This window comes from Poecilia latipinna, unplaced genomic scaffold, assembly GCF_001443285.1.
Source record: "Poecilia latipinna isolate Pla-1442-1.1 unplaced genomic scaffold, P_latipinna-1.0 Scaffold1195, whole genome shotgun sequence".
In the NCBI taxonomy this organism is placed as follows: Eukaryota; Metazoa; Chordata; class Actinopteri; order Cyprinodontiformes; family Poeciliidae; genus Poecilia; species Poecilia latipinna.
The window spans coordinates 105,563-133,329 of record NW_015113811.1 but is presented as its reverse complement, the minus strand read 5'-3'; the positions used below and the strand labels follow the sequence as shown (position 1 = coordinate 133,329).

General features: G+C 38.4%; 1 protein-coding gene across 3 annotated transcripts in view; it reads right to left on the bottom strand.

The window, feature by feature from the left end:
- LOC106960559 (protein turtle homolog A-like) overlaps window positions 1–27,767 on the bottom strand; it is a 59,116-nt gene that overhangs the window by 14,194 nt on the left and 17,155 nt on the right. For all 3 annotated transcript variants that reach the window (XM_015053699.1, XM_015053700.1, XM_015053701.1), the window contains exons 4-11: window positions 18,321–18,467; window positions 15,029–15,177; window positions 13,169–13,280; window positions 10,630–10,771; window positions 7,678–7,823; window positions 5,323–5,465; window positions 2,033–2,173; window positions 871–981 (exon numbers count right to left, since the gene is read on the bottom strand). In XM_015053699.1, the coding sequence (XP_014909185.1) occupies window positions 871–981; window positions 2,033–2,173; window positions 5,323–5,465; window positions 7,678–7,823; window positions 10,630–10,771; window positions 13,169–13,280; window positions 15,029–15,177; window positions 18,321–18,467 (1,091 nt within the window). The remainder of the gene's footprint in view (window positions 1–870; window positions 982–2,032; window positions 2,174–5,322; window positions 5,466–7,677; window positions 7,824–10,629; window positions 10,772–13,168; window positions 13,281–15,028; window positions 15,178–18,320; window positions 18,468–27,767) is intronic.

Genomic DNA, 27,767 nt, shown 5'->3' with positions numbered 1-27,767 from the left:
ATAGATCACAGGGGATTGTGTGAAATCCGTTGGGCTTTGACTGGATCGCCAAAGGCGAGTGTGTGAAATGACTGAGCTGCGTCTTACTGTAGGGAACATTTCATCTCCAACACTCCAAACCTCCTCGTCTTTTCCTTGGCCGCAGCAGAGAAACTCTGGGAGGATTTAGAAACCAGTTTATAAAACCTTCAACGAAGCTTTGGAGAGACGAGGAGACAACGATTCAGACAAATGATATTTAAACACACAACGCCGAAATGTTACTGATCTAAGAGCTACATCGGATGTAACGACTGAATGGATGACTGTGAAGCGGTCAGCTATTCTAAGTCTTCTGGTTCTTCCGGACTGCCTCCAGTAAAATCCGGCCCGTTCCCTCCAGGTCCAGGTCGCTCTCTGCTTCAGGTCGAAGTGTCAGAACGTGACGTTGGCATGAAGCGGGAGTCGGGCCTACAGATTAGGATTGGGCTGCAGTAATTCAGGCGCTGCTCTGGTCCGTTGTGGTGAAGAGCGACCAGAGTCCAAAAGCAAAGCTCCTGATGTACCGATCCGGTTCTGACCGTCACATGCGGCCATGGAGTTTGGATCCTGGTAATCTCTGGTACTGCCAGAGATACTGCTGTCATTACTATTCTTAATAACCTTTTCTGTGGATAATCAGCAACAGCCTATCAATATGGCCGCCAGGGAAGAGTTGGTCTCACAATGCCAGCCCAAGCATTTCCCGCCCAATTCAAGGCTTTAATTGTCCGTTCTTAGGCTTTCGGTAACATTTCTTAGACGTTTCTTTGTTTCATAGAGAGACAAGCAGCACTGGTTAAAGAAAAAATGTAAGTTTTCATTTGGAGTATTTCTATTTGTCAGGTTTACCTTGCTCCAGGTGGCTGCTGCGGCTGCGTTTCCTTGACAGGGGATGAGCAGCGTCCTGCCAGCGTCCCGCCTGTATTCCTGGGCTGGAGTGATGCTGAAAGACGGGGGGTCCTGCCAAGCGCCAAAGCAGAAAGCTGAATCAAGGACATCGCAGCAAAGCAAAACAAGGGATTTCCAGACTGGATTACCGCCGCCTTGGACTAGATTATCTTAATAACAAGAGGATTAGCCACACAATTAACTCCCCTGCTAAGCGACATCGTTGTAGTCGGTCCAAGTTGACTTCTATTAATGTGGGAGGGTCTCAAAAGGTCGGCGGGAAAAGGTCAAGGAAATGTTTCTTTCTTAATACACAGTGAGAAAAATCATCATGCTGGATTTGAATAGAGATTTAATGTCAAATAAGTTTAAAAACACATAAATTCAAACCAAACATTTTTATTCAAATACAAAGATGGTAAACAGTAGCAATTATACACATTTTTATGCAAATAAAACTCATTATGTCCATATTTCCTCTAGTTACCATAGCAACTAATTAGCATAAACTACCACAACATGGCCGCCCAACTATAAACACAGAACTGATCGGAGGAAGCAGCAGAGAGACCCAAAGTTACTCTGGAGGAGCTGCAATGAAACTTTTCATGCGTTAGAATGGCCTAGTTAAAGGCCAGCCAGTACTTTAGGTAGGAAAATGTTTTCTTTACTTCACAATTTTACACAAGTTTGTGTTGGTCAGTCGATTTCAGTCCAAATAAAATATATTACAGTTTGAGGTTATGACGTAACATGTCATCGTAACCTCAGAGTTTATGGCAGCAATATTTTAATATTTTAATATTTCATCACAGAGAAAGAGAAGTAAATCAATAAATGTGAACAGTTTGATGAAGGTGCGGCCAAATGATGAGCAAATACAAAACGAGACAGATTAATGACATCTCCATTAGCGTTTTTCACAAACTGATCAGCGTTAAAGGTAACTTTTCAGCAAGAAATATGAGCTTTTTTAAGTCAATAATGGGTTAATTCTGATAAAAAGAACCCTTGGTAAAATTTGTTATTTTTGCAGGATTTATTAAATTAATTGCTGGTGAAATGAGCTTTGGCTCTCGTTAAGCGTGACCTTTCAGCAGGTGACCCACGTGTTCGTACCGACCTGCAGAACCACCCTGATGGGTCCAGACGGCCCCATGGTGCCGTAGCTGTTGTATGGCGTACAGCTGTAGCTGCCCGCTGCGTCCTCATTGACAGTCGCCATCGCCAAAGAGCCGTCGGCTTTCAGAGTCCATCCTGGATACTGGAGGAAAGGCGCACAACTTAACTTTGTTTTTCTTTAGTCCTGTCTCCACATTTCAGGCGTAACATCTACAGCATCTAAATTATCTAGAGCATTTTCGTTTTGGGCCAAATCAAGATCACGGATACTCTTAAAGGGCTGGAATGCATTGATAAAAACTGTTAAAATATTAATGAATTCTTAAAATTAAATATTATTGAACATCTTTTTAGTCCCTCCAGGATTTCATGATTCTTTTTGTGATTTTCTGCAATAAAAGTCAAAGTATTAGTGGTTAATTTGGAAATATTTGCGCTCATTTCTGATGGTAAATGCAACTTTTTATTATTTGCTATGTAGATCATGGACTATTATAATCAGATATCAATTAAAGATGAGGCAGCTATTTAGTAAGAAAGCTTTTGACAATTTTTGAGAAGAATCTGCAATAAACTCTCACTTCTTAGTGTGGGAATTTGTTGATTTTCAGTGAATTTCTATGATAATTATCAAGAAACTAGAGAAATTTATATAATTTGGCAGTAAACAGATAAAACTGCATTGATTTGATTGATAACATGATATTTAAGCACATTTAGTCTAGAATCTAGAGGACCACATAAAACGCTGTGGTGGACCAGATTTGGCCCACGGACCTTCAGTTTGACACATGTAACATAGAGAAACTGGTTGCCTATATGTGTCGTTGCAAAAAAAGCCAAACTGAAATAATGGTAATCTGTTCAATCTTCTTCAATCATTTAGATTGTGTGTGTTTGTGTCTAATTTAATATTCAAATTTATCCATTGTCATCAAAATTAACTGACAGAAATGCTTAATGCATCCATCTTTGTCCAGTTGGCCAATATAATGTACAAGTTTCCCTTTTTCAGCTGAATTACTTCATAAATGTGTTTTTACTTGCATTATAATTCATGCACATTCACCTGAATGTATGGGAAAAGCAAAAATGTGAGAAACTACGAAGGTGTTTGACCTTCTGAGAGGAGATTTCTGTCACTAAGCTATGGCACGTTTTCTTTTTCTCCTATGTTATGCCTTTTTATCCATCTGGCATTGACGAAAAGAAACATTATCTCCAATAAAAATTACATAAAACATAAATACATATATACTTTCTGGCTATTTCAATCAAACGAAGCACAAATGTTCTTTTCAGGTTTCATGATCAGTTTTTGAGGAACAGAATTAAAAGCACTCAAAGTAATTTTTTTCCATTATGCCTTTAGTGAAAAGCTTTCGCTGTGTTCAAAAAGTTCTCCACTCGGCTTAATGAAGCCAAAAGTGCCATTATTCTCCGCGGATTGAAGCCGTAAGTATCGCTGCGGCTGGTGAAAACCACGGCAGGACGGGAATAATTGGCAGAATAACAGCCCGACTCCAGGCCTCTGCTCCAATCTCCTGCAGTGCGTCTCATCCGCTGACGCATCCATCACACCCAGTGTCAAAAACACAGATGGGAGGAAAACCTGGAGGCTTTACAAGAGAAAACAAAGTTTAACTTTTACCTTAAGAGAAAGAAACCAATAAGAGGAAAAGCGGTTTTCCAATCAGGAGAAGTAAAAGGTAAGTGAAGGGAAATCCTAATCTGTAATGGGTCCTCCACTCATTCCTCCCATGAAGGGGGAAAAAGATCGAAGGGAAAGTCGGGGAGGTGAGGAATTCCTGAGGGATTGCTTCCAGAGCTTTTAAGACTGGACACATTACCCATATCCATTAAAATGCACGTGATTGAATGGCCTTCCACTGCAAAGCCGGCAGGAAATTTCCATCATGAGCAGAGGGAATGTCAGAGAGGATGTCCTTCCCTTACATATATATTTATACACAGCTGAGCCCAGAACTGTTCATATCTCTGGCAGATTTATGTTTAAAGTTCTATTTTTATATAATATAAACACTTTGGAGCGGCCCAGACAGATTCACGAATTAAATCTGAATTGGCAAAGGGAATAAAAGATTAGAGGAGTGGCAAATCAAGACATCCTCTGCAAAAAAATCAGATCACAACTTTGTTTTTCTGTGATCAGAAGATAAACTCCTTGTTCAGAGAGAACCTGTACAAAAAAGAACAGCTGGAGAAGCTCTACAGGCTTTTTTAAGGTTACTGATCGGATTGCTCTTTGCCAGCCACATGGAGAGGACATAAATGTCATGAGTGAGTATGTAGCCAAATATATAAACTTCTGTGTAGACAGCATCATAACCCATAAAATCAGGAAAATTATGAACGAGGCTGTCATAGAACCAAACAAATTGAAAAAGCTGTTCCCCTCCTCACCTGTGGTGGCGCTACACCAAGAACTACTGAAGGAACGACATGAAAAGACATCAAAAGAAGAAAACATGGCTGATGTGAATGAACGCTAAATAAATTAATATTTTTATTGATAATCCTTTTACATAGTTTTATTATCTGGAGTATTGCTCATCTTTCTATCAGAAACAAACTTCTTGCCTGAGTAAAAATCACTGCCAGAGTAAAACCTCTCAGAATAGAGTTTACATAGTTTTATTTCTGCAGTTTTGAGTTTATGAGAATAACAGACAGGATGCATCGTGATGCGTTTTTACACTCTTTTAGCCTACTTCATGAGGTCAGACAGGTTCTAAGTAAGTAGGAGTGAAGTTTTATAACAGATAAAATCATCATTAAAAGTGGATTTTTATCACTTTTAATAAAAAAGTGAATTTTGTTTTGATGATCTGAGACATTTAAGTGCAACAGAAAAAGCAAAAACAGGCACAAAAAAAAAAAATCTCTGACAAAAGAGTTTTTACAGCCTTGTAGGGGATCTGATTGCTGCTACTTTCCTCCCAACTCCCATTGAAAAAGCAAGGCTGTTTACTCTTTTTCCTCACACACACATGCACGCACACGCACACACACGCACACGCACACGCGCACACACACACGCACGCCTTCCCAGCCTGAAGCAGACACGTCAATAACTTCATTTCTGCAAATCCTTCAAAACATCTACTGGAGCGTAAAATCCAGCTCTGCTGAGGGAAAATGAATAGATTCAGCTACTTTACCTGGAACCACCATCACTTAAACTGCTGTTGACAACATAATGATGCACAGAAATTTGCTTATTTCTGAAAGTGAGCGCCGCTCACTAATGGTGAGATTACTGTTCATTACCAGAGACAGATCCAGAGGCTGTCCGTCTTTCATCCAATCCACACGGAGCAGCGGAGGCTGAGCTGCCGCCGGGCATCGGATCCCGCCGCCCATACCTGTGGGAAGGTATGTCTCCTCGGGCATTTGGAGCGCCTTGGCTGGGTCTGAGTGGAGTTAAAACACAAATCTGAGTTATTAAACTCTTAAGCTACGTCATGCCTCAGTATCCTGAAAATGTTTCAACATTTCTACCAAAGAAAACGAGATATTAGACTTGTTTTACACAAAATGTCAAGGATTTAATTATCTCCAAATCAAAGGTTTCCTCTGGGGAAAAAATCAGATCACAACTTTGTTTTTCTATGCTCAGAAGACAAACTCCTTGTTCAGAGAGAACCTGTACAAAAAGAACTGCTGAAGAAGCCCTACATTTGAGGCAACAGATCGGGTTGCTCTTTGCCAGCCACATGGAGACGCCATGAGTGAGTCTGCAACCAGCTACATAAAGGACTTCACATAAAATCAAAAACATTATGAAACACACAGTCATCACTATCTGCCATAACGTTTTGAAGAATCTGGAGTTGAAACAAAATTCCCTTTGGGGTCAATAATGCAATTTTAAAAGCAGCCTGCTGTTTTTGTGCAGAGAGAATCTGCAGACTAAAACTAGTTCGTTCTGACATCCAGCTGAGCTGAGGATGATGTATTTTCTCTGAGTGAACTAAGAGGAAAACGCTGAATCGGCAAGGAAACGGTGTGATTAATTATGCTACAATATGAGCATTTCTTTGCCAACAGGTAATTATGGAGAAACAGCGACTCTTCAAACAAACTGAAAACTTGGCATTTTCTATTGAATACACCAGCAACATTTTGAACAAGCACATTTTAGTCACTTTTTAAAGCATAAAGGACATAATGGAGTATTTATTTTACAAGAGAAAGTATTTTTACCTTAGTACTTTAACTTAACTTTTGCCAGAGCAACTTCTAATTGTAGATGATTAGATGAATGAGTATCAATGCTTTTACTCCAGTATTATTATTATTACTATTTTTACAATCTTTTTTCTGAAATGGAAAATGTTTGATATTTTTTCTTCTATCATCTGAAGGCACAAACGCAACAACGTGGGCAACCACCATCAAATTTGGCAACATTTTAGAAGAAAGTTATAGTTTTTGGTTGTTGAGACTTTTCTCTCAAAATTGAAAACATTCAACCCAAATAGTTAGAAAACTGTACTAATTTCTTAAGACTTACAATAAATCGTTTTTTTTCTGCGTTGTTTGATGAAAATGTCTGTTTAAATCATTTTAAAATGGAAAAACCACCTAAAAGTTTGGACGGTTTGCTCTAAAGCCTCAGTCAACTGTGCACAACAAATAAACGTTTAGCTTTAGCCATTTCTCTAAAACAACAGGTAAAAGTTTAATAAGTTGAGTATTGGGGTTTTCCTGTAAGATGTAAAAAAAAAAAAACGGCAGTTCAACCTGAGCCTTTCTCTAAAGGTTTCCGTCTATTAAATAAAAACTGAAAAGTCGATGTTCTGCTATCAGAAGCTAAAGAGCGTATGGATCCAGAGAGCGGCCGCTCTCACTCAGGTCGGCATCAATAATCAATGGGGAGCCTGTAAACCAGAGCAGTGGAGTTTAAAGCCGTTATTTAAGGACTCGCTTCCTTTGAGCCGTTTATGGGTTGGTTACTTTAATCTGTTGCTCTGACTCAGGGTCTCCTGCTGCGTGAATTAAAAATAAATAAATCCTGTTAGATCAGAGGTGATGATGAGGAAGGTAGGTCCTGAAAATGGTGCTGCACATTATTCCCCCCCAACAATAAATATTTAGCTAAATTAGTGACGTCAGAGTATTAGAGCCAGGAAGGGAGATACTGAATCTACACCCGAGTAGAAATTACCATCTTTGTTTCCTTCCTTTCTGTCCATTTTTCCTTCACTTCCTGATTTTATTACCATCATTTCTTCCTTTTTTTTTTGCTTTCTTTCATTCTTCTTTCCATCCTTTCCTATCCAAATTTTAGCTTCTTTCGTTTTATTTTGTCTCCTTTTTTTATTTTCCTCTCTTTTATCTGATCTATCCTTTCTTCCTACCTTCCTCCCCCCATCTTTTTAAGGTTCCTTCCTTTCCTCCCAATTTTTAGTTTTCCTTTCCTTTTATACTTCTATCATTCTTCCCTCCTTTCTTTCATCCCCATTTTCATCCCTCCTTGTGGTTGCAGCTCAGTGGAAACCGAGACGTTTTTCCTTCTTTCCCTCCTTTGTTGCAGAGTTCAGTAAAAATAATTCCCGTCTTTAATCGCCTGCAGCAGCAGAACCTTCACTTCGTTAGGAAATCATTTAAAACGCTACGTACGCATCACAGTTAAGATGGCGGAGGCGGTGGGCGGGGTCAGCAGCCCGTTGGTCGGTACGCAGGTGAAGTTCCCAGAGTCTTCTGGCCGTAAACGGACGATCTGCAGCGTTCCATCAACCAGGATCCTCACGCGCGACTTCAGAGACCTGCACAGGAAACATCCAGATAGTATATCTGAACAACGAGGGGAACGAAAACCAAAACAGTGGAGGTTTGTTTATATCTGAAGTGGACAGAAAACACTTTAAAAAAAACATTTTTTATGTTACTTCATCAGCAGGACTTTATAAGACCTTTTAATGCCACCCCCAATTAAATTTAAGACACAAAATATATATGTATTTATAGGGAATGGTTGGGGCTTACAATAAAGCACATGAATTTTAGATACATTAAGTTCTATTAATTCTTAAGACTTTTTAAGGCCTTATTTTTTTTTGACATTTTTAATGCCTTCTATTAATTTTAAGACTTTTTAAGGCCTTAATTTCTTTGCACATGAAATTAAGACTTTAAAATATTTAAGGCCTTAGTTTTAGATGAATTAGACTTTTTTAATGCCTTAATTTTCTAATTTTCATTTGTGAATTTAAGACTTTTTAAGCCTCAAACCAACATCAGAAGCTGATGGAGAGAGGAGAAGGTGTGACCAGAGATTCCCAGTTCCCCCGGCTCCTCCAGTCCCAGCTCTGCTGTGGTTTCATTTTCCCAGCAGCAGGACGGTGTGGGTCACATGCGTCCTGCCTGGCTGTAAATGGCAGCCATTTACGGCCCGACCCGGTTCTGGCCGCGCCAGCAGACAGCGGCGTTGGGAAACGACCTTTGGGTTTACGGCGCCGGAGCAGAACAGAGTTTACAACGGAAGGTTTTCCTGTTGTGTTGAGGCTCACTTTGGGTCAGAACGACGCTTTGATTCAAGGATGTTTGAAAAATGACTATTTTCATTTTTCTATCAGTCCATCAGTCCTTCCTTTCTTCCTTCATTTCATTCTTCCTCTTCTTATTTCTCCGCTTCCTCCCATTTCATTTTTGCTTTCTTATCTCCCTTCATTTTAATCCCTTGTTCCTTTCTTCCTCCCACCTTCCGTCATTAATTTCTTTTCTTCCTTTTCCTCCCTTCTTAATTCTCCTCCTTTCTTTTCTTTTAGCTTCTTACATCAATTACTCCTTCCCCTCTTTTCTTCCTACATTCCCTCCTTCCATCTTTTTTTTTTTCTTTCTTTGGTTTTCTGCTTTTTGTGCCATTGCTCTTTTTTTCTTCCTCTCTTTTCTTGTCCTTCACTCCCTCCTCCTTCCATTTATTCTGTTTCTTTTCCTTTACTGTTTTTTTTTTTCATTTTTTTCCGTATTTCCTTCCTTCCTTTCCTGTTTAGGCTCATAAAAGTCGACGGTTTTCACTCCAAACTTATCAAAATATGACGTAAAAACTTGAAGGTAAATATTCAAAAACTGGATTTCCAGCCTGACACCTCCACTGGTTTCCATAGGAGCCAATTTTCCAGAATTAGTTAGAGATAATTAAATCATCTCCATGTTTTGAACTCCAGCATTGCCAGCTATTTCCTGCACATCAACTCCAAATGCCCCTCTGAATTTCTGCCCTCATTAAAATCGTGTAGAGAATTAACCTGAGCTCGACTGTAATGAGTCGCGATGCGTTCAATGGGGAAACGCTAACGAGGGGAGCCCTAATGGAAATTACCCCAACCCTCTTCACCCCCATCTGCTCGTCTGACCTGCGCCGTATCCAGCAGCAGCTGGATGGCGAACGCTGGTAATCACAACCATTTACACTCAGATCCTCCGTCTCCCAGTTAAACATCAACAAACTCGATCTTTGCTGCACATTTTCGCTTTGTTACGATGAAATTAAACACCAGAAACTGAGGTGAGCACATCTGAATCTCCTTAAACCGGTGAATGAAAAACAGTTTAAAGTGTCATTAATCTTTTTACTTTTTTCCAAAACTAGCCACACAAAGACCATCTTTAATTCCTGCACTGCAAAAACACAAAATATTACTAACCAATTCTGGACTAGTTCTAGTGTAAATATCTCAGTACATTTAAAATAAGACAAAACTAACTTTTCAAGTACCTTTTCAGCAAGAAATAGGAGTTTGTTTTAAGTCAATAATTCCTTAATATCGATTAAAAAGTTCTAGCTTCGTTGGTAGAATGTCCCATCGTTACCTAGCAACCCCAGCCAAGCCCAGCCCGTTACCTAGCAACCCAGTACTAGTTCCATTGGCAGATTATTTCACTTATAACAGGACAATTTCCCCATTTTATAAGTGAAATAATCTGCCGATGGAAGATTTTCATTACTGACTTGAAACAAGCTCATGTCTTGCTGAAAAGTTACTTATAAGTTTCTTTCATCTTATCTCAAGTGTAATAGGATATTTGCACTCGAAACTAGACCAGAAATACTTGGTAAGATTTCGGTGTTTTGTGCCGTGTAATCCAAGAGGTCGACCGTAACTGGAGGAGCAGCATAGATTTAGATGTTCAAATATGGTAGAAACACCCAAAAATGTAGTTACAATGAAAATTTATGATCATTTTTATTTGTAAAAAACACAACAAAACATAAATACATCTTCTATATCAAGAGCAAAGTTTCAGTCTGACTAAAGAGCAATTCTGTCTTCAGCAGATCTTATTTGCATCAACTAGAAGCTGTAATAAGACAAGAATAAATGATCCCAGAGAAATAGAGAAACTAGAAGCACTACTGCTACTAGCAAAGAATCGTTTTTACAGCACAGGAGGGACAGACAGAAGGTCAAAACCATCAATTTTCAAGCCACAAACAGAGGAAAAGTTTGTCATCCAAACCTAACAAGCTTTTAGAAAACAGTTTTATAGATTTAGCTTGAAGCAGCTTTTGTGTGAATCTATACAGACATTAAACTCAGTAAAACCGAGATTAGAAACTGCTCCACTCACTCGATATGATGGACGTTTTCTCCGGCTTTCTGCCACACATACGTCATGTTGGGAGGGTCGGCCACCGCCTGGCACTGCAGCAGTGCATTCTGGGACATGTTGAGGGTTGCGTCTTTAGGAGGAACCATGATGACAGGCGGACCTGAACAGGAATAAACGACAGAGTTTTCATGCTTCTTTTTTGTGAAGAAACAAAAACAACTTTAAAATCTGTGTAGAAAAACAAACATTTAAATATTAAAAGTGGTGCCAACATTTTTAAACAGGATTTTTGGAACGTTTTCATGCAAAAATTATTTGACCTTTTTTCACTCTAAAACCTTTGAAGAGAAAACAAGAAGATGCAACTTCTGGAGGACAAATGTTTGTTTTCCGACTCAGGCGGTTACTAGATTTAGGGGAAAATTTGAAGAGCTATTTTTCCCCTCAACAGTTCAAATCATAATTTGAAATTTTATTCAGCATATTTTGTTGGATAACCACATTAAATTGATATTCTGAAAAATTTAAGTGTTATTAAAAATAAAAAAACATAAGAAATCTGTGTGGAAGCAAGAGCTTTTTCACAGAATTGGCCAAAATACACGAAAACAGCAAGTAAAGCAGGTGAAGTTTAAAAGGCTGGAGGGTCTGAGGAAGATTTGACAACAAGCTGACACCTGACAGAGGGAAGATGTTGGACCGCTCCGCATATAGACACGAGACTGAGAGAAACACGGCGGCGGTGGGAGCTAATAAAGGGAGAGCGGGCAGCCTCACGGGCTGGAAAATACACAAAGACAAGGAGAAAATCAAGCTATGACACCTGTGGGAAGTGGTTATTTGAAACAAACGTGTTGGGCCCAAACAATGACAGGAAAGAGACAGCTGCAACATGACGGGAATTACTTTCTGTGTGGGTTTGTTCTGGTTTTGTCATGTTTCTGGGGTCTTAAGATGATTATTGTTGGGGTAAAAAGTTTAGTGGGTAAAGAAAGTTGGAGCCGAAATTTAGTTTCTTCCATGTGGACATTTTCTTACGGATGGGAATTAGTCATAAATGCAGGAGTCATCAACACTGGGATCTTAAAAGTTAGTTATGCCAACCCTAAAGCTCTACACCAGTTAATAGTTATGCTAACTTAGCTTATGTCCTATCAAAGTTATCTTATATTCCAGCTAAGTTGACTAATGCTGGGATTTGCTAGCTGATGCTAACCTACCTAGGGTATTATACCTTATTAAGGATATCTTGCGTCTGTGAAGCCATATACTTTCAAGCTAACTTAGCATTATCCAACTTAGCATTTGCTAAGTAAGCTAAGTTAGCATAACTATTAACTGGTGTAGAGCTTTAGAGTTAGCAGAAGCATTACCTATGCTAACCCTAAAGCTCTACACCAATTAATAGGATAGGATACAAGCTTTCTTATATCCCAGCTAAATTAGCTAAGATATAGCTATTGCTAGCTAACTTGATAATGCTAACTTAGCTAGGATATAAGTTAAGTTAGCATTACCTAATGGTAACATTTTTTCCTTCTTGGAAATAATATTACCGTTGACCCTAGCATGTACTAACTTAGCATTAGCAGCTAAGTTAGCACCAACAACTATTAGCAAAATAAATTTTTACTTTGAAACAAATTCTTTACTTTGTAGCTATTCCAAAGTATACTCATAGTAAGTAATACATTCAAACTGCAATATTATATTGCAGCAATTAAGAAGCAAAACACTTAAAGTGAGAAAAAATCATTTTTGCAGTGAAGTCAGCCGTTAGCAGAAGGCTAATGAGCAGAAGCGCGTCTCTCCACCTGCTTTACATGTAAACAACAATAATCTCTGCAGCAGTCACTACACATCAGGCTGGTAATCCAACATCTGTGCATGAGTAACAGGTCGGAGGTCACCAACGGCTTTCAGACCGACTTCATGCAGATCAGATATTAGTCTGGATTAATCCGCCCGTGTGGGAACGCAGCAGGAAGCCGCCGCCAAAGCCCAGATAAAGTGATTTCAGTCGGCTCATGAGGATTATTAGTTGTAATGTGACCACTCCGACTGCGAGAGCCTCAAATTAAGTTAAACCTGGATGAGGTTTGGTGGTAAAATATGTTAGAAAATGATGTAAATATATTTCCTGGCTCTCCTGAGGAACGGGATCTGCAGTAGGAGTTGGAGTAGGAGTACAGGAGAAAGTCAGAAATAAATCCCACTGTTTGTTATGCAGAGCTGTGTCGGTGTAATCCAATGATGCACAGATTCATATTTGCATATTCTTCATGCTTTTGTCCTCAAAATTGACTCATTTTTACATTTTCCTGACAGCCAGTCATGACTGCGTAAAAAAACTCAAATTAAAACAGAAAGACTCCACGATGCTAATAAATCCCCAGTTTCGTCTTTTAAACTTTCACTTGGTTTCAAAGTGAAATAAAATAAGGATGACTTCAGTTTGAGCTTTAATACAACGGTGTCGTCTGACGCAAGGCCAGGAAAGAGGAATGTAAATCACAGCGTCTTCAGGCACAAAGGCAGACAGGCGGCGACAGCTGACCTTTGATCTCCAGCCTCGCCACGCGGCTGGCGTTTCCCTCGGCGTTGGAGGCGTGGCAGGCGTACAGCCCGGCCGCCTGCGCGGTCACCGCCGGCAGAGACAGCGCTCCTCCCTGGTGAGAGCGACGAGACGGAGAAACTCAGGATGATTTCACATGAGAGGCGCTTTAAGGAAAAGTTACGCTCATTAAAAATGCAAGACCGGCGCCAGAAACTTGCTGATATTCACTGCTGTTCTCTGCCAGCGGCTGCGGAGCAAATAAATACTTCATTCCTTTACGTTTCCTCGTCGAAAAATTAAGAAATTCTTGCAAGTTGGTTTCAAACAAAAGCTGTCAAAAGAGATAATGTTCTTCACTCTCACTTCACTAATTAAACTCTAATGAAATAAAGATACTTGAAGAGAAAACGATCTTTTACTGCAGCAGCAGAAGCATAAAAAAATACAAAAATCAAACAATTTTAATACATTTATTTCCTGGAGGTAAAGAAAGTAGAAAATCATCAGTTTAGCTGTCAATTCCTGTAAAATAAATATAATTTTTGACAATGATGAGTAAAAACCTGAAACTCCAGTGACTTTTATTGGGATTTTATCCGGCTGGAGCGACATCTACACAGCATGATGCTCTATGCTACTCTTCAAAATGGGAAAAATAAGAAAACATTCCCGTCTGCATGTTTTTTTTAGCAGCATAAAACTTCTTAAATAAGGACAACAAACTGAGTCATTAGGCGTAGTAACACACTTCCTATTGCTCATCAGTTTATGATCAATACTAGATAATAACTGACATTGATTAATAATAAAAACACATTTTAAAAAATAATAATCAAAAAATATTAATGCAGAAAAACTCAAAACAAAGCAAAAATATCATAGGTGGTAGAAAACTCAGAAATAAATACACAGGTGACAACATATGAGGAAAAAATATGGATTAAAAAGAGAAGAAGGAGAAATCAACATTAAAGGCAATTATTAAAACTTATAGTGATCAATTCATGATTTGTTTTATAAGTCAAAACAATCTGGTTTCTACAAATATTAATTTGTATTATATAGTGAGAAAAACACGTTATACTTCATAGATTTATATTTATAGTAATATATAAAAATAAACTAAATTGTTTTAAATATTTGTAATATAATAATATTTGTAATAAGTTAATATTAAATAATTACAAAAAAAGCACAAAACTACCGACACGTCTGAAATATATTTAATAATTTATTTCCAGTTGTATTTTAATTATGACAAACATAAATTAAATTAAATGATTTATATGTTTAGTAGTACCAGTTTAAATGCACTCTGTCAATATTTCCCTAACGAATAACTGAAAATAATAAAAACTATAATTTTAAGCGGGGAGGAAAGAGAGGCTCGGCGTAGGAGTGGGTGAAGCCATTTTGAATTCAATACGGGGGTCAGAGGTCAGAAGTGCTGTTTACGCGGCCGCTCTTATTCTTCCAACAACATGCCTCTTGAAATAAAAAAAAACAGACATTCAGAGAAGAGACATTTTAAGAAACAGCAGGTGCTTCTTTTCAGCATGTTTTTTTTTTTACACAATAAACAGAAGCATAAAGGGAGAAAGACGATTGCTGCCCCCAAACGCGGCCTTGACTGGAAAACTCGACAAACACTTCACATTCAGGGAAGAGGGGAAGCTGAACGACTCTGAAAACTCCACTTCAAACCGCACTCAACGTCCGACTATCACAAGAAAACCGCAACAATAAACTTTGCTTTCAGAAGTGAGTAAAAAGTTAATTTAATGTCATTTGAGTGAAACTTTTTAAAGTTTATTTTGTTTGTTTATTTAGGAGAAATCCAGTAAATTATTGGTTGTGTACCTGAAGGTTTGCACTGGGAACGGCGCTGCCGTCTTTTAGCCAGGTGATGGTTGGCGTAGGGTTGCCAATAGCAACGCAGTCAAGAGACAGGGGACTTCCCACCAGGGCCTGGACCACAGGGGGCGGGGCTTTGGTGAAAGTGGGCGGGGCTAAAGAGAAAACACAAACAAGCTGGAAATGAATCTTTTCCCCCCACAAGATAAATATCAAAGGATTATCAAAAAGAGTCAAAACATTTTCTCTCCATCATTTCACCTGACTGTAATCAAATAATAAATACTTAAATATTTACATATAATTACAAAAGGAAACTTAAATACATTTTGACATTGTGTTATTTGCAAATGTATTTTTTTCCTTTCAGCATGATTTATGAAAGTATTGAAATTTGTAAATTACAGACATGAATAAACTAAAATGTCTTTAGTTTTGCAAATTCATCGGACAATCAATTTATTTATTTATGCAATTTGTAATAAATTGCACTTAATTAGTGGAATTACACTGGAATAACTGTATAACAAACAAAGTACAATGTTAAAAGTTTCTGTCAAAAAGTTGATCTGTGCTAAACTTTTCCACAGAAATGCAGCTTTTTAAAATGTTTTTATTTATTCGTCATTTAATTAAGCTTTCCTGCTGTCACTTGATTACAGATTAAAATAATAAAACCAGAGAAAAACGAGATTAGCTACAGATGTCTGCAGCTTTAGTTATTTTTCCAGAACAAACTAGATTTCACATTATGTTAACTTAAGAAATTAAAAATAATCTAAACTAAATTGGAATTTTGTGAAAAAGTAATTTAGCCAAACTTTATACCTAAATGCCTGTTGTATCAAATATGATACAAACAGTTTTAGTAGCGCCAACAGTTCCGTTTTTCAAAATAAAAACACATTTGATTATCATTTCTTGCATGAGGTTTGAAAGATTTAAAGTCAGGACTTAAATGCATAAATGTGAATCATAAAATCTGCATTTCTCAGATTCGATTTGAACTTTCAGAGAAAACTGCTGACTGCTGGACTCTTGTTTCGCCTCGTAGGGCGCAGGTGCTGTGATTTGTTGCGGAAGAAGCGGGTGAAGAACCCGTTATCGCTCCCGACTCTCACGCGGTCCAGCTTCGCTTTGATCTGTTCGTTTCTTCTGAGCAGCGACAGCGAAAGGTTTTCCAAACACAAACAGACTTCAAAGCACACACACGGGGAAAAAAAAGAGATAATAATCCATATTTTATACCCAGAGTTAATATTTAAACCGTCAACAGGAATAACTACTTATTTTACCCCTGAAATCAGAGATTATTAAATATTACCTGATGCAAATAGAGACTTTAGACACGTCCAACTTCTTTAAGCAGCATTTAAAAGTTGGACCTTTAAAGAAGTTTGATAATTTATAGCATCTGTCATATGATGCTTATTTTGTAGAGCAAAATAAACGCAACATAAGCGCAGACATTATGGAAGATTCACTTTTTAAAGAGGCAGAAACTACCTAATGAGGCTATAAACCATTCTTTTCATTTTCTGGGTTATAAATAAATAAAATTTAGACTTTGATGTGTTGAGAAAAAACAGAAAACTGTGAAATTGGATCAAAACAATGTACCTCTGAAGAGGAGCAGAGAAGCTGGATATCTTCTGGTAAAATGTTTTCCCTTAAATCATTACGGCGCATTATAAATAACTAAAGAACTAGGTTTAGGTGGGTATTTCATACAAGCAAACGCTGGAGGCTCTGCTGTAATCCCACCAAGTGGAACAAGAGTTTAGGGTTTTATTTAAAATCTGGATAAATGCATCTTTAATGTGTTTTTCTGCCACAGCTGCACCCCGTTGATCAGCTCTTTCAGGGTCAGGATTGTTTTGTTTCTGACTGAATGGGACAAGATTTCTGCAACATGATGCAAGTTTTAAGCAGGAAATGAGACCAGCTTCCCGCTGTGCAGAGGTTTGGTTGTGTCTTCATCTAAAACATGTTTTTAATTCATCTAAAAACTGCCAAAACTAAAACAGTTACTTAGTAATTATTGTAGAAGTACATCTGAAATATTAATTAGCCTAAATCAACCATCAATTACAAATCTGGACTTTCAAATTGATCTTCACATCCAACTCCCAGTAAAAACTCACTTTTGTAAGAAAAACCAAACTCGGCATAATAAAAGCTTCCGTGTTCTTTCAAAATAAAGTTCAGTTCAAACATTTAAAATAAAGTTATATTTGAATTACTGTCAAATATAAAAAATGTTTTATAATGATTAGAAATAACTGTTATGAAGAAGCTGCGTGTGGAGTTTGCATGTTCTCCCTGTGCATGCGTGGGTTTTCTCCAGGTACTCCGGCTTCCTCCCACAGTCCAAAAACATGACTGTCAGGTTAATTGGCCTCTCTAAATTGCCCCTAGGTGTGAATGTCTGTGTGCATGGTTGTTTGTCCTCTGTGTTGCCCTGCGACAGACTGGTGATCTGTCCAGGGTGACCCGCCTCTCGCCCCAAACGTTAGCTGGAGAGGCACCAGCACCTCCCAACCCCACCAAGAGACAAGGGTGTACAGAAGATGGATGGATGAAGAAGCTGCAACATCTTCAACAAACAAAAGAATAAATCCTGTGGCCTTTTATTTAAGCGCTGAGCATTGTTTGTGTAGTTAACCTGAGCTAATATGTAGTTTTAGCAACTTATTAGCTAAAATATAGCTAAAACTATGTTTAGCTATAAAACATGTAGCTAACATAATATAAATAAAAAATCTAAACATAGGTAATACTATATAGTTTTAACTATACATGTAGTTTTAGCTACATGTTCAACTATATTGTTAAAATTAGCTATGTTAGCTAAACATATTGATAAAATTAGCTATAAAATCCTATTTAGTTTCCCAGACAATAGTGGAACACAAAAAACATGCAAAAATTACTTTTTTTTTTGGGCTGTTGTAATCATTAAACCGTCTCCCATTCAGCTCCACCTTTTCAGAGGAGATACATTATTGATTTTGCCATTAAAATTAAAATAACTTGCTATTAAGTAAGTACTGGGAAAAACTCAATGTAATTATTGTACTGAGGCAGAGGAGGGTTGTTGTTAGCAGCTGCTGAAAGTTCGAGTAATCAGTAAAATAGCCACGTTACTTTTTCAAGGAGTAATCAGTAATTCAATGAAAGTTACATTTTCCAGTAACTATGCCATCCTGACGCTCACCAATGACGGAAGGTAAAAATCACATTGTTATCCCAAAGACGGCTCGGTTTCAGAGCATTAATCCAGCAGGATGCAGCTCACCGGTCACAGAAAGCCGAGTCCAGTCGCTGCTCTGCTCTTCCTCCTCCAGTTTGTCCAGCTGAAATATCCGGCAGCTGTAGAAACCCTGGTCCTCCAGCTGCAGGCGCTCCAGCCTCAGGGTGGCGCTGCTGAGCAGAGACGCCCGCCCTGCAGGGACAGAGCCAGACTGGACTTCACTTTTCACCTTTCAACGTTTTATTTGTGGAGAAAAACAAAGCCAAAAAACAAAACAAAAAAAGGTTCAAGTTTTTCTTTTTTTATTTTATTTTTCAGTTACAGAAACCGGCGCTCGATGAACGCTGCGCACACACACACAAACCCAGAAACCGGATCTGCTGGTTGCCAGGTGACGGCTCCCAGGAGCCAGCGCTGCCTGTAACATCAACCCTTTATCTCTCGGAGGCTGCAGACTAACTGTCCATGTAGATTTCACACCTTAACGGATAGATCCAACAGAAAGGAAGAAAAAACCTGCACCTCCTCGGGAAGAAAATAAAACGTGAAAGCATCAAACAGACTGCAGGATCGCTCTGTACCACAGGGAAGTCACTGTTGTGATGGTAATTATTAACAGATTCAGTGGATTGGAGGGAGCCTGGCGGCGAGAGACGGGCCTGACTGTAAAAAAAAAAAAAAAAAAAAGATCCAGGAAGTTTGAGCCAGGTATGCTTCCAGAGATAACACACCCTGTTTACTTTTCCTCGCCGCCAAAGGGGATCAAATCCACAGGGAGGGGACAGAAGTGGGAGCGAAAGTGGAGCAAAACACACATCAGCATACACTCAAGGGATTAGCTCGTTTCAAAACCCTGCCCTTTGACCCCCTCTGGTTTTTATCTCCGCTGCCTTCCTGTGATATAGGTCAGTGCAGCGCTGAACGGGAGGCAGACATGCTGCTGGATTTCAGCCGGGGAAAATGGACAGAAGTGGAAAAGAAAAAGATCTGAGCGAGACGAGAAGATGCAGAAATGAAAAGTGATCAAATTTGTAAAATCCCACTAGAGCAACTTTTATCAAATGCAGGAACACGTCCTGCTGAATCCATTCAGGGTGTTGGAGCAGGAAGCCTATCTGTTCTGCAACACGCCAGTTCAAAGTGCTTTACATCATAAAAACTCAAAATAAAAACATACAGGCACAAATTAAAAAACCAGAACCAAACTTAACATTTTTGTTGAGTGACATCAAATATGTTGATCAATGATCCATTTATTATGCGTCAAAAGAAACGCTGAACTGGTTAGGCTTGATTTAAGGCAGTGTTTCTCAATTCCAGTCCTCAGGCCCCCCTGCCCTGCACGCTTTAGGTGTTTCCCTTCTGCCACACACCTGGATTCAATATCCTGGTGATTAACAGGCTTCTGCAGTACTTGATGGTCATGCAATCATTTGAATCAGCTGTTCTGAAGTAGAGGCACACCTATAACATGCAGAGCAGGGGGGCCTGACGACTGGAATCGAGAAGCACCGATTCAAGGGAACTCAGCGTTTCGACTGTTTTTACATTTTCTGGAAGTTTGTTCCAGATTTGTTTATTTACTGTTGTCGTTTAGTAATTTCTTGAAATACAAGAGCTCTCAGAAATTTCTGTAATTTTCATTCCATCACTAATATGACAATTCAACTAAAAAACATGAAGTGTGCTGCAAAAACACAAAATCTTACCAAGTGATTTTGAAGTAGTTTCTAGTGAAAATATAAGACAAACTAATTACGAGTCATTTTTAACAAGATATAGAAGCTTGTTTAGTCAATAACCTCTTTATATTGATGGAAAAAGTTCTAGTTCTGTTGGTAGAACCTTCCTCTGTGCCGTTACCTAGCAACCCCAGCCAAGCTCAGCCCGTTACCTAGCAACGCAGTTCTATGGAACTAGAGCTTTATTATCTGTATTAAAGTATTTATTCAAAACAAGTGCATATTTGTTCCTGAAAAGTTTATTTTAAGCTAGTTTGTCTTATTCCAAGAAACTAGACCAAAATTACTTGGTGAGATTTTGTGTTTTGGCAACGTAAATAAATATTTTATTTATAAGGTGCTTTTCACAGACATAAAATGATAAAGAGCTGTATAACAAAAAAAATCAACCTTGAAATTGTACAAAGCGTAAAACAAGAAAATCTGTTAAAAGGAAAATAAATAGAAAAGGTCGGGTTGCCTGGCTCCATAAGAGCCCATGAACTCAAACCAATTACATCACACATATTTACAAAACAAAAATTTTATATTTTATCTTATCTACATCTTCTATCTTTATGTGAGCCCACAGATCGTCTCTCATTAAGCCACTATTAGGTAGAATTTTAAATGTTCTTGTTGCCAAGACCATCTAACCTGGAACCAAGTCAAGAACAACAGCAAACCAATATGAGAGCATTAGTTAAAGAGGCAGTATTATGCATTTTCCAGGCAAATATTTACTTGATTGTGGCTTGAAATTGGGCCTCTGTCTCTTTAAGAAACTCCTGCCTTCAGGACCATTATCCCTTTAACAACATTTTTACCAGCTTTTCACTGTGAAGTAACTCCTATAATGAAATCAGATGTTTTTCAGACGTTTGCTAATTGCTGCTGGCTAGTCTGAAGGAGCTGAAAGGAGGAAACTGCAGCTCAGAGGAAGAGCTGAGCCTCGAAGGCGGAGCTAGGTCCACCAAGGCGTTTTCAGCTGAATGGTTGCCATGGAGATTAAATGATCAAAGCAACACTCCAGGAAATATCATTATGCAAAGCTCAAAAAAGCTGATTTCATATAACACTACCCCTTTAAGAACAAAACACTTAAATTTAACAACATCCTCACTAGTTAGTTTCCACCTACATTTCAGTGAACCCAAACTTTTATGCAAGCAGAACCTCAACCACATGCTTGTCTGACAGTTTCACAAGTGAAATGGAGAATTTATTGAGCTGGATGCTAACCAACGTGGCTTCGTCTGCAGGCGGATTGAAACGAGGCGACACGGTTGGAGGTGAAGGTATTAAAGCAGCGTCGGTTCTTTAAGCGTGATGCAGAGTCAGAAAAACATCCGTATATTTGCAGAAGAAAATGTTTCTTCGCCTTGTTTCTCCTCCTTCACGACAGCAGCACAGGTGGAGGCAATAAAATATTCAAAGTAAAGAAAGTTTAGTGGTTGAATTTGAATGCAGGCAGGAGCTTCATGCCAGGCTGCAGTGAAACAAAAAGATGATGTAGCTGTGTGGGGAAAAAAGAAAAAAATCCAAACCGAGACCGAATATCCACAGCAGAGGATCAGAGGTAGTAGAGTACACACAGAGAGTATTCAAGTAAAAGTATCACTACTTCAGCATATTTTTACTCAAGTAAAAAGATGTTCAAGAAATTAAAAATGTGTTTGGTAAAAAGTCTACTCAAGTATTGAGTAACTGGTCAAACTGGCCAAAGTAACTTTTGACTATATGAACCTGAGAGGGTAAGGTCTATGTGTACACAGGGACAAACTTATTAAGCTGTCAGATCACAAATCACAAATGTAGTAAAATGAGATGGCTTTAGTTTTGCATTACCGATGTAAAAACACACAACAGGATTTCCATTTTCTTCTTTGCCCAAACTACAACTTCACTGTTGAAAACGCACAACTTTTATCCTTCAGCTTTTCTTTAAATCTGTTGTTGAGCGCGTCGTCTCTTCTGCAGTATCAGAACCAGGGGCCTAAAAAGGCTCAGCATTGCAAAATCACAAAATCATACCTGGTAGTTTTAGTCTAGTTTCTAGTGAAAATATCTCATTACACTTGAAATAAGAAAAACTAACTTACAAGCAACTTTTTCAGGACATCTAGAAGCTTGTTTGAAAACATAACTCACTTAAAAATACGGGGAAAATGTCTTGTTATAAGTGAAATAATCTACCAGTGGAACTAGAACTGGGTTGCTAGGTAACGGGCTGGGCTAGGCTGGGGTTGCTAGGTAACGGCTCAGTGGAATGTTCCAACAGTGGAACTAGAATTTTGAGCTAGAATTATTTATGTAAAACAAGCTTATTTATCTTGCTGGAAAATGACGTGTAAGTTAGTTTGAGTCATTACTAAGATGCTAAGATGCTCTAGAAACCAGACAAAAATTACTTGGTAAGATTTTGTGTTTTTACAGTGAACACAGCCTGATAGAGAAGGCTGGTTCTGTTCTGGTTACGACTGTGGAACGATACAGAGAAGGATTCTTCATAAATTCAAGAAAATAATGGACAATCCTGACCAGCGTCTTCATGAGACTGTCTTCAGTCAGAGGCTTCTTCAAATTCGCTGTAATACTGACTGCTACCTGCCAACAGCCATCGCCATCTACAGGAACGCTTTGAAGACTTTGAGTCAACAACATTTAATTTCACTTTGGAATCAATAAGATATTTTTGAATTTGCATAAATAATGTCTACTTCCTGATATATTACCATCAGGATCTACTTCACATCTACAGAATTGGGCCAATCTGTCTCTGCAGTTCATTCAGTTTACAGGTTTTCTATGAGTCCACTACATTATGGAGTTCCTCAAGGTTCTGCTCTGGTGTCCTTGTAGTTTCTGTTGCACCTGCTCACACTTCAGTATAATTTAACAAGTCATTTTTGTGTTAAAATTCAGTTACACATCTCTTCTAAGGTTTTTGAGGTAAAAACTTTAGAAGAATGTAACATTTTAGTATATTTCTGAAAATGGCGAATGCTGTGAAGCTGGGAGTTTTTTGTCCACACAATCTCTTACAGACTTCATTTTAACACCCAACTTTGAAATACATAAAATAAATTTGGAATAACAAGCAAAATGCAAACACTGAGGTTTCAAACGTGCTCTTTTGGGACAGAAATACGGCAAATATATCATCAAACCCACCACAACAAGGCCTGAGGTTCCTACAAATAAACTTTTTCAAAACAATATTCACTTCTTCTCTTTATGTTAATCTGTTTGCACACAGCACTCGCCATCAAAAGTAGCAGCTATGTGGGTTTTTCAAACGCCCAAACCAAACAATACCCTTTGTCAGCACAATTCAACCACACAATGCATTTATTTGTCAAATTGCCTTTGACTGAATCCCCCTGAAGGCTCCTTCCCCCAATGCTCTTAGGTGACACTGAAACACAAAACCATGGAGTGAAACTCTGCAAAAGTAAAGAAAATAATTCAGAAATGAGCCGCTTTTAAATATTAGAGCATGAATTATAACACGAGACAGTCATTGATGTCCTTTCTTGAAAGACAAAAGCAAGCAGAGGGAATATTGTCATCATCTGCGTAAAGTATTGAGACATTTTTATCAAGCGGTGACTATCAGAGAAAAACCAATATTCCCGTTCTTCTCAGCTCCAGTTTGATGCCCTTCATAAAGCACTCAAACGAGTCAGAACAACGCTGACAAAAGGAATATCTGCAAAGACCACGGCTTTTGATTTTACAACATTTTATCGAGAGCGAAAGACGCATCAGACGTATTGATTTTCCATCTTCCAAAATGGATGTGTAACATTTCAGAAATGAAGTTTTCAAATTATAAAAAGAAGCCTTTGGGGAAATCATCCACAAAGTGTCTTGTTTGGTTTGACAAGAGCCTGTAGACAAAAATTATTTAAATTCAATACCATTTTGAGCGCCTCAGACATTTATGTCCCTGAAAATGTGATATCCTCGGGCAGAGAGCCCGCATCATCTCCAGGAGATGTCGTCAGCTCTTGGCAGGTCGAGGAGAAGCTTTCAGGTTTCGGGTTGCGCTCCGTCCTGCTTGTGGCTTTACGCAGGGCCACTGTGTCATGGATGAACATCTGAATTCAAGCAGTTCATCTAAATAAGAGGCCTAACTTGATGCTCCGCTGAACAATCCCAGCACCAGGCTATCATGTTTGTCCACATGGGAAGGAAGCACATTAACCGTGTTTAATGTTGCTCCTGCTTTCAGAGGGACAGCGCATTTATACAGCTGTATTTGCTTTTAATAAAGTCAGCAGAAGCATGGTGCCAACCTGGGACTACATTTCCTGTCCACAGAGCTGACATTAACGCTTTGATCACTTGCTCTGCAACAACAAACACTTAGACCTCTGCTAGCTGTCTTCACAACCCAGGGGGATCGCCAGCGAATCTCGTTTTTGGAGGAATCAAATAAAACTAGGAGTATATGGAGAGAAAATAAGCTCGAATTGGCATTCAGGGATTAAAAAAAAGAGATACATCTTTGCATCCAACCATTTCCATAAACCAGGGAGAAATTATTCTAGGTTAAGCTAACAGCTACTCAACCAAACAACTATTCAAGCCAACAGCTATTTATCTAAAATTAATTGGAGAAAGCTATCTGCCATTTAAGCTAACAAGCTACTCAAGATAACTACTTAATTTAGCAGCTGTACAAGCCAACAGCTATTTGAGCCATCATTAATTCAACCTGCAGGTGTACAAGCTAACAAGCTACTTGAGCTAACAAGTACTCAAATCAATTCATGCCAACATTCTACCCACGTTAACAGCTATTTGAGCTATCATTAATTCAAGCTGCAGGCATCCAAGCTAACTGTCATTGAAGCTAGCAGGCTACATGAGCTAACAAGTATTCAAATTTAGCAACTGATGCTAACATCTAGTCAAGTTAACAGCTACCCAAGCTCACAGACCATTAAGCTATCAGCCAATCAAGCTAAAAGTTATACAAGCTAACATCTGAGCTGACAGCTAAGCTAACAACTCATAGGAAGTGGGTTAATTTAAGAGAGAAGAACACCAAAAAAATAAAATTTACCTAGCAGTTTCATCAAAAAGTGCATATTGTACTAGATAGTTTTATAAATATTTCTATGCCTGTTTATAGTAATGAAACTCATTGAGATTCAGCTTCAATTTGAAGAGAATACTTCAAACAATCATCCATTTTTGACTTATTGACTCAGATTAGTTATCCGTTTTACCATTTAACTTCCCTAGGATACTCTTGCCTAATGCCTCTAAGATACTGACTTCTCATTACTACTCCACACAAACCCACTTCACAGAAAAACATGGAAAAACCCACTAAAGTGGGGCAGAGATGGAACCGAAGCGTCAGCCTCTGCAGACTTATTCACTTGGATACCTGGCGTTTGAATCACAGCAGCTAAACATCAGTTGGCTCTTGAAGCCAAACGGCTCTGACACCCGAGAACACGCCTGAGGGGTTGAAATGCACACTGCTCATTTCAACACTAAAGACTCCAAGTTTCCCATGCTGCACCTGTTACTGCCCTGGCAACCAGCACCGGTGAGAAAGCTCAAGCTCAGCATCAGCGAGGACAAAGCATCTTTTTCAAGCCCTTTGAATCGGAGGAGAAACGGTTTTCTGTTTGTCGTTACCAAGCTTGCCCATTTAAAGACGTGGAATGACGAAGGTGTGCAGAAACGTGTAATTTGTCATTCAAAAGGCAGGCAAATTTTAAGGTTATGAGCAACCAGCAGATTGCCCTGCTTCCTCTGATGATGATTTATGCTGCAGATTGGCGCCTGAATCAGCAGCAAAAGCCGAGCGTCTTTTACGAGCCTGCGCTGGAATTAAAGTGGCTGCTGCTCCCACTTTTGATAATTCAACCAATCGGCTGAGGTTCACCCTGACTTTACTGCTATGTAAATGTCAGCATCGGGTTTCCTGGAGTGGGAGCGGCTCCCCACTCAGAGGGGAAAGGCTGTGACTCAAACTAAAAGCAGGTCCTGATCCTTCGACAAACACAAAACTAAAGGCGGAGATTACAGCACATTACTCTCCGTTAGCACAAGAGATAAATCTGAGAACATTGTTACAATGAAATGTGGATATGCAAGTGAAACATCTTGATCTAAATACTGAACATTCTTTAAAAAATGGACTCCATTCGTTCCAATTGCCTTGCAAAAGTATTCATTATTCACATTTTACAACCAATAAAACTTTAAATTCGGGGGATTTTAGTTTGATTTGCCAAAGCAAAATAGTGCATGTCTGTGACATGAGAGGAGCTGGTGAAAGGTTTTCAATATTTTAACAAATAAAAGTGTAAAGTACAGTTGTATGCAACCCACTAGAGTCCAAACTTAGACATTTTCAGACAATTATTCTTAATTTACAAAAATTCTAGATTGGGTATTGGTGAGCATAAGGGCAGATCTATTCAGTCTAATTCTATGCTTTCTGCTCTGAACAATGTCATTTATTTTACATTATATTTCCAATTCCTAATTGCGCTTCCTAAACCATTCGAAATAAAGTTTGTTTTTGCATGTTTGACCAAAGTAGCCAAACCTATTATTTTTGTCAGTTTCTTTATTATTTATTTTCCATTGCCTGTTATTTCTGCACTGCATTGTTTGAACATGTCTGTGGAGTTACTGGTGTGTCTACTGGTGCTGTACTGGTGTGGAGTTATCAAATAAGTTTATAATTCAGTACATTTATGTCTGTGTTTAAAAAAAAGAAACATTTTAATTCATTTCAGTTCATCTGTATCAGATTGATATCGGTAAAAACTAAACCTCAGTAGTGAAGAAAAGTGGATCAGTACATCCCTAATTTAAACATGTTTTTTTATTATTTCAAATAAAAATAATTGATTACTAATTAATACCAACTATATCAGCAAATGAAGAAATAGCGAGGAAAATAAATAGGAAGAAAGGAGGTAAAAAACATTTTTTCCCACCCTTATTTACCACTCATGAGCTACTACATAATTTAAAGAAGGGTCTGATTTTGGAAAAGAAAAGAAAAAAATAAAACTACATCTTGGCACAGTTCATGCACATTTTTCACCCAGTCGAATACAACTTCAGTTCTGATAAAAAATTTAAACATCCATCAGATTAAATCACCTTAGATCTGTTTTCCATTCTTCTGAAGAAACTCTCTTAAACTTAGACATATCAGATGTCTCAGCTGGATGTAAAAATCAATCGGTGTGGGTGAGAACTGCCTTTAGTTGCACAGCGTGTAATGAGTGATGCAACAGGGAGTAAGACGGGTGTTGAAGGAAATTTAGAGAGCAGTAATTATGCAGTCAAATGTTAATCGGTGCTCGCTACCCCTCCTCGGTTTTCATGTTGATGGAAATAAACGAATTAGGTTAAAAGCTATACTTACTACCAGTTTGCTGCCTGCTTACCTCCCACCTGAGTGTTAAAATGTACCAATTAATTTCACTCTTTGAAGTTTTTCCCCCAAGATACTCCAGACTTTAAAAAAAAAAACTGCACTTTAGTCAGAACTTTGCCTGATGTGTAGGAACATACACTGCAAAAACACAAAATCCTACCAAGTAATTTTGGTATATATAATAGTGCAAATATCGTAGTAAGCTCGAAATAAGACAAATTGACTTACAAGTAACTTTTTAGTTTGATATAGAGGCGGGTTTAAAGTAAATAATTCCCTAATTTTGATAAAGAAAGTTCTAATTCCACTGGCAGATTATTTGACTTATAACAGGAAAAATGACAT